The 7,500-nt window shown below is 45.0% G+C and overlaps 1 protein-coding gene across 4 annotated transcripts in view; it reads right to left on the reverse strand.

Annotated features, from left to right (window-relative positions):
- Nucleotides 1-7,500, reverse strand: part of LOC149984307 (F-actin-uncapping protein LRRC16A-like) — a 198,660-nt gene that overhangs the window by 100,826 nt on the left and 90,334 nt on the right. For all 4 annotated transcript variants that reach the window (XM_090219905.1, XM_090219918.1, XM_090219902.1 and 1 more), the window contains exon 9: nucleotides 4,950-5,025. In XM_090219905.1, the coding sequence (XP_090076031.1) occupies nucleotides 4,950-5,025 (76 nt within the window). The remainder of the gene's footprint in view (nucleotides 1-4,949; nucleotides 5,026-7,500) is intronic.

The following is a 7,500-nucleotide window of genomic DNA, read 5'->3' on the forward strand; positions in this document are numbered from 1 at the left end:
CATCTTTCTGATTTGGTCCTGTCGTACATACCTACACGTATGCTACGGTCACAAGACGCAGGCCTCCTAACTGTCCCTAGAATTTCTCAGCAAACAGCTGGAGGCAGGGCTTTCTCCTATAGAGCTCCATTTTTATGGAATGGTCTGCCTACCCATGTGAGAGACGCAGACTCGGTCTCAACCTTTAACTTGTTGGTGACACGTCCGGATGAAATGCATGTCCAAATTCAACTGCCTGCTGTTTCTGTACATTGAACAACAGGAAAATGTTAATTGAGTTACCATTTAGTATCTTTGAGATATCAGCTGATGTAAGAAGAGCTTTATAAATCAATTTGATTTGGAAACTGATTGTTAACTCAATGAACCTTCAGCACGCCACAAACAGTGGAAACCAAATGGTAACTCAATGAACATTTTCCTGTTGTTCAATGTAGGATGATGTATCTCAGAGTCTGCCGTTTTCACCCAATCACTGATGGCATAGTGACACACAGGTTCCACCACCACAACGGCCCTCTGCTTTCAGCAGTCCTCTTAACGTGAGCCAGACCACTCTCGTTTGGGCGTCCTAAAAGCAGAGTTGATTGTCTGTCCAAGCATGTCAGGGAGGATAAGGAACCATCCACCCCCCCCCCCCACCCCACCCCCTCTACTCTACTGTAGACACTGAACAGGGGGAAGAGGGAAAGAGGTCTGGAATGAGGGCTCTGATTGAGAAGAGACCACGGGGTGGTCTGTAAAAGGGGAGCCGGGAGACGAAACCTACATTTAGGATTGATAAAAAATTCAACGAGAGCAACCGACTTCTGCACTGCTGCAAAACAGAGCTCCTGACCCAGTTCTCTGCTTTCTGTGGGGCCTGTTGATTCCTCTCTGCCCACCCATTCTCTGAGGGAATCAAGAGAATCAAATCAAATATAGCCCTTCAGTTCAGGGCCTGTTGATTCCACTCTGCCATCTGTCCTTTGTGTGAATCAAGTGAATCAAATCAAATATATCCCTTCAGTTCAGGGCCTGTTGATTCCTCTCTGCCCACCCATTCTCTGAGGGAATCTAATTAATTAAATCAAATATATCCCTTCAGTTCAGGGCTTGTTGACTCCACTCTGCCATCTGTCCTTTATGTGAATCAAGTGAATCAAATCAAATATATCCCTTCAGTTCAGGGCCTGTTGATTCCACTCTGCCATCTGTCCTTTGTGTGAATCAAGTGAATCAAATCAAATACATCCCTTCAGTTCAGGGCCTGTTGATTCCACTCTGCCATCTGTCCTTTGTGTGAATCAAGTGAATCAAATCAAATATATCCCTTCAGTTCAGCTATGCAGTGCAGAGGGAGGTCAATAGTCTCTTCATCTGTTTACATTCATATGACAAACAGTGATCAGAATAACAGTACACCAGCGTTAGTACAACTAAGTGACATTGCATGTATACGAGAGACATTTCTGGTGGCCAGCATGCTAATTATGACAGACAAAGAGGGATTGTGTGAGGCAGGATGGTTCTCTTTTCAGGGGCAGAGAGAAATGGGATGGCACAGAGGACTGTTGTTCCCTAGGACTGAGGGAGAGAGAGAGAGAGAGAATGAGAGAGAGAGAGAGAGAGAGAGAGAGAGAGAGAGAGAGAGAGAGAGAGAGAGAGAGAGGAGAGAGGAGAGAAAGAAGAGAGAGAGAGAGAGAGAGAGAGCGGAGAGAGGAGAGAAAGGAGAGAGAGAGAGAGAGAGAGAGAGAGAGAGAGGAGAGCGAGAAAGAGAGAGAGAGAGAGAGAGAGAGAGAGAGAGAAAAGAATGACAGAAAGAAGAGAGAGATGAGAGAGAGAGAGAGACAGCAGAGAGAGAAAGTGAGAGAGAAAGAGATAGTAGGTGTGCTCAGAGTAAAGGACAGGAGGTCACAGTGGACATCAGAATACTGGTTCTCATGTTAGACTGAAGGATGTTAACACAGTACAGTGAGGGATGTTAACACAGTACAGTGAGGGATGCTAACACACAGTACAGTGAGGGATACTAACACACAGTACAGTGAGGGATGCTAACACACAGTACAGTGAGGGATGCTAACACACAGTACAGTGAGGGATGTTAACACAGTACAGTGAGGGATACTAACACACAGTACAGTGAGGGATACTAACACACAGTACAGTGAGGGATGTTAACACAGTACAGTGAGGGATACTAACACACAGTACAGTGAGGGATACTAACACAGTACAGTGAGGGATACTAACACACAGCTTGATGTACCAGTACACCCCCTGGACAGGACACTAGTCTATCTCCTGTTTCTGTAGCAGCTTGATGTACCAGGACACCCCCTGGACAGGACACTAGTCTATCTCCTGTTTCTGTAGCAGCTTGATGTACAAGGACACCCCCTGGACAGGACACTAGTCTATCTCCTGTTTCTGTAGCAGCTTGATGTACCAGGACACCCCCTGGACAGGACACTAGTCTATCTCCTGTTACTGTAGTGTGACAGCTTGATGTACCAGGACACCTCCTGGACAGGACACTAGTCTATCTCCTGTTTCTGTAGTGAGGCAGCTTGATGTACCAGGACACCTCCTGGACAGGACACTAGTCTATCTCCTGTTTCTGTAGTGAGGCAGCTTGATGTACCAGGACACCTCCTGGACAGGACACACGTCTATCTCCTGTTTCTGTAGTGAGACAGCTTGATGTACCAGGACACCTCCTGGACAGGACACACGTCTATCTCCTGTTTCTGTAGTGAGGCAGCTTGATGTACCAGGACACCCCCTGGACAGGACACTAGTCTAACGCAGGGCCTTACCCCCAATCTAACTCCTTAATGCTAAAGTATTTTGGAATGCAGAGAAATCTAATTCCCAACCTTCCAACCCACACGGCCATTAAGTCCAGAGGAGCCTGATGAATGCTTTCCTGTCACAGACTAGCAGACACATGCATCACATCACATACCAGTCAAAACAGGAGCTTTAGTATCCCAAAAGACCCTGCGCTGGTTTCTATGGCAACTTAGCTCTCAAACAAAAGCTACCGGGCTGAGGGGCTCACCACTCTCTCTTATTTTATCTCTCTCTCTAAAACTCTCTCTCTCTCTCTGTGTCTCTCTCTACACCTCTTTATCTCTCTCTCTAAAACTCTCTCTCTCTGTGTGTGTCTCTCTACACCTCTTTATCTCTCTCTAAAACTCTCTCTCTCTGTGTGTGTCTCTACACCTCTTTGTCTCTCTCTCTAAAACTCTCTCTCTCTCTGTGTGTCTCTCTCTACACCTCTTTGTCTCTCTCTCTAAAACTCTCTCTCTCTGTGTGTGTCTCTACACCTCTTTGTCTCTCTCTCTAAAACTCTCTCTCTGTGTGTGTCTCTCTCTACACCTCTTTGTCTCTCTCTCTAAAACTCTCTCTCTCTATGTGTGTGTCTCTCTCTACACCTCTTTGTCTCTCTCTGTAAAATTCTCTCTCTCTCTCTGTGTGTGTCTCTCTCTACACCTCTTTGTCTCTCTCTCTAAAACTCTCTCTCTGTGTGTGTCTCTCTCTACACCTCTTTGTCTCTCTCTCTAAAACTCTCTCTCTTTGTGTGTGTGTCTCTCTCTACACCTCTTTGTCTCTCTCTCTAAAACTCTCTCTCTGTGTGTGTCTCTCTCTACACCTCTTTGTCTCTCTCTCTAAAACTCTCTCTCTTTGTGTGTGTGTCTCTCTCTACACCTCTTTGTCTCTCTCTCTAAAACTCTCTCTCTGTGTGTGTCTCTCTCTACACCTCTTTGTCTCTCTCTCTAAAACTCTCTCTCTTTGTGTGTGTGTCTCTCTCTACACCTCTTTGTCTCTCTCTCTAAAACTCTCTCTCTACACCTCTTTGTCTCTCTCTCTATTTCAATTCAATTTAAGGGGCTTTAATTTACATTGTCACAGCAAGTGAAATAGACAATAAACAAAGGTGAAAAACAATAAAAATGAACAGTAAACATTACAATCACTAAAGTTCCAAAGGAATAGAGACATTTCAAATGTCATATTATGTCTATATATAGTGTCGTAACGATGTACAAATAGTTAAAGTACAAAAGGGAAAATAAATAAACATAAATCTCTCTCTCTCCATAGTCAATACAGGACATTAACATTCAGAGTCTAATTACCCCCACAAAGCCTTTTGGTCTGCTGTGTGTGTGTGTGTGTGTGTGTGTGTGTGTGTGTGTGTGTGTGTGTGTGTGTGTGTGTGTGTGTGTGTGTGTGTGTGTGTGTGTGTGTGTGTGTGTGTGTGTGTGTGTGTGTGTGTGTGTGTGTGTGTGTGTGTGTGTGTGTGTGTGTGTGTGTGTGTGTGTGTGTGTGTGTGTGTGTGTGTGTGTGTGTGTGTGTGTGTGTGTGTGTGTGTGTGTGTGTGTGTGTGTGTGTGTGTGTGTGTGTGTGTGTGTGTGTGTGTGTGTGTGTGTGTGTGTGTGTGTGTGTGTGTGTGTGTGTGTGTGTGTGTGTGTGTGTGTGTGTGTGTGTGCGTGCGTGCGTGCGTGCGTGCGTGCGTGCGTGTGTCCTCCATGATGGAACTGTGTGATAGTTGACAAGACTAGGGGGAAAGGATGTTCAGATTGTGTCTGAGATACTTGGGCCTGACTGGACTGACACTGTGTAATTGATACCCACTGTTCTTTGTGGAATGAAGACTCTTATCACAGGGAAACACCAGACAGTTCTGCCGTGGGGGAGAGACGGACAGAGAGACAGACAGCGAGACAGACAGCGAGACAGACAGAGAGACAGACAGCGAGACAGACAGCGAGACAGACAGAGAAAGACAGACAGAGAAAGACAGAGATAGACAGACAGAGAGACAGACAGAGAGACAGACAGAGAGACAGACAGAGAGACAGACAGAGAGATGAGGAAAGGGAGGAGACAGAGGCAGACAGAAAGAGAGAGAGCGAGAGGCAGACTGAGAGGGGGTACGAAGGCTCAGTTTAACTCACCAGTTTACAATCCTTTGTGGAGAGCTTTGTGAACCATTGGTTGTACTCTAACACTGCTATTATAGCCACTAGATCCCTGCCAGGGACACAGAGACAATATCAATCACCTTGGGATATTACGCACCTTGGGAGAATGGATGAAGGCTGTTTCAGTAAACCCATATCAGGAAGTTAATAACAATGTAAATGCATTTTTTTTCATTTCAAATAATCAACCATTATAATATGAAATTTACAGCATAAGAATTGAATTACAAAGTGAAACGTTACACATTTAAAAAAGGGACAATATACAGTTTCTACATCCATTTTTAGACTTATATATGAATGATATGTACCCATTGATTCTTGAAGAATATAATTTATAAATACCTGATCAACTGTCGTACCCATCAGAACGCAAAATATAACTGTGTTTTACTCGATTGTTTGTCAACAAAGTTAATGCAAACAGGCGTGGCCAAAAGTTTTGAGAATGACACAAATATTAATTTCCACAAAGTTGGCTGCTTCAGTGTCTTTAGATATTTTTGTCAGATGTTACTATGGATACTGAAGTATAATTACAAGCATTTCATAAGTGTCAAAGGCTTTTATTGACAATTACATGAAGTTGATGCAGAGAGTCAATATTTGCAGTGTTGACCCTTCTTTTTCAAGACCTCTGCAATCCGCCCTGGCATGCTGTCAATTAACTTCTGATCCACATCCTGACTGATGGCAGCCCATTCTTGCATGATCAATGCTTGGAGTTTGTCAGAATTTGTGGGTTTTTGTTTGTTCACCCGCCTCTTGAGGATTGACCACAAGTTCTCAATGGGATTAAGGTCTGGGGAGTTTCCTGGCCATGGACCCAAAATATCGATGTTTTGTTCCCCGAGCCATTTAGTTATCACGTTTTCCTTCTGGCAAAGTGCTCCATCATGCTGGAAAAGGCATTGTTCGTCACCAAACTGTTCTTGGATGGTTGGGAGAAGTTGCTCTCAGAAGATGTGTTGGTACCATTCTTTATTCATGGCTGTGTTCTTAGGCAAAATTGTGAATGAGCCCACTCCCTTGGCTGAGAGGCAACCTCACACATGAATGGTCTCAGGATGCTTTACTGTTGGCATGACACAGGACTGATGGTAGCGCTCACCTTGTCTTCTCCGGACAAGCTTTTTTCCGGATGCCCCAAACAATCAGAAAGGGGATTCATCAGAGAAAATGACTTTACCCCAGTCCTCAGCAGTCCAATCCCTGTACCTTTTGCAGAATATCAGTCTGTCCCTGATGTTTTTCCTGGAGAGAAGTGGCTTCTTTGCTGCCCTTCTTGACACCAGGCCATCCTCCAAAAGTCTTCACCTCACTGTGCGTGCAGATGCACTCACACCTGCCTGCTGCCATTCCTGAGCAAGCTCTGTACTGGTGGTGCCCCGATCCCGCAGCTGAATCAACTTCAGGAGACGGTCCTGGCGCTTGCTGGACTTTCTTGGGCACCCTGAAGCCTTCTTCACAACAATTCAACCGCTCTCCTTGAAGTTCTCGATGATCCAATAAATGGTTGATTTAGGTGCAATCTGACTGGCAGCAATATCCTTGCCTGTGAAGCCCTTTTTGTGCAATGCAATGATGAAGGCACGTGTTTCCATGCAGGTAACCATGGTTGACAGAGGAAGAACAATGATTCCAAGCACCACCCTCCTTTTGAAGCCTCTAGTCTGTTATTCGAAATCAATCAGCATGACAGAGTGATCTCCAGCCTGTCTCGTCAACACTCACACCTGTGTTAACGAGAGAATCCCTGACATGATGTCAGCTGGTCCTTTTGTGGCAGGGCTGAAATGCAGTGGAAATGTTTTTTTTGAGATTCAGTTCATTTGCATGGCAAATAGGGACTTTGCAATCCATCTGATCACTCTTCATAACATTCTGGAGTATATGCAAATTGCCATCATACAAACTGAGGCAGCAGACTTCATATTTGTGTCATTGTCAAAACTTTTGGCCACGACTGTATATCATGGATGGTCAGTCCTTCCACCCAGAGCCCTGTCTATTCATCTGAGACTGGTTACTTTAGCCACATCCCTCAGCTTTTTACACAAACAGTAGTGGGACAACGTTTAGCTATTTGCTTTGTTACTGCGGACTTCCCCTTTAACATTAATGTTAGAAAACATGACAAAGTCTATTACTGTATTACTGTTCAGTAGCTGCCATGATAGAGTACTACAGTGCATGAGATAGAACCTAGTGACTCACCTATTCTCCAGATGACTGAAGTCCTGCAGGCTGAGATCCCGTGTGTCTTGAACCTAGTGACTCACCTATTCTCCAGATGACTGAAGTCCCGCAGGCTGAGATCCCGTGTGTCTTGAACCTAGTGACTCACCTATTCTCCAGATGACTGAAGTCCTGCAGGCTGAGATCCCATGTGTCTTGAACCTAGTGACTCACCTATTCTCCAGATGACTGAAGTCCCGCAGGCTGAGATCCCGTGTGTCTTGAACCTAGTGACTCACCAATTCTCCAGATGACTGAAGTCCCGCAGGCTGAGATCCCGTGTGTC

The sequence above is a fragment of the Oncorhynchus mykiss genome, chromosome 3 (assembly GCF_057628025.1).
Source record: "Oncorhynchus mykiss isolate SJ-2025 chromosome 3, ASM5762802v1, whole genome shotgun sequence".
Taxonomy (NCBI): Eukaryota; Metazoa; Chordata; class Actinopteri; order Salmoniformes; family Salmonidae; genus Oncorhynchus; species Oncorhynchus mykiss.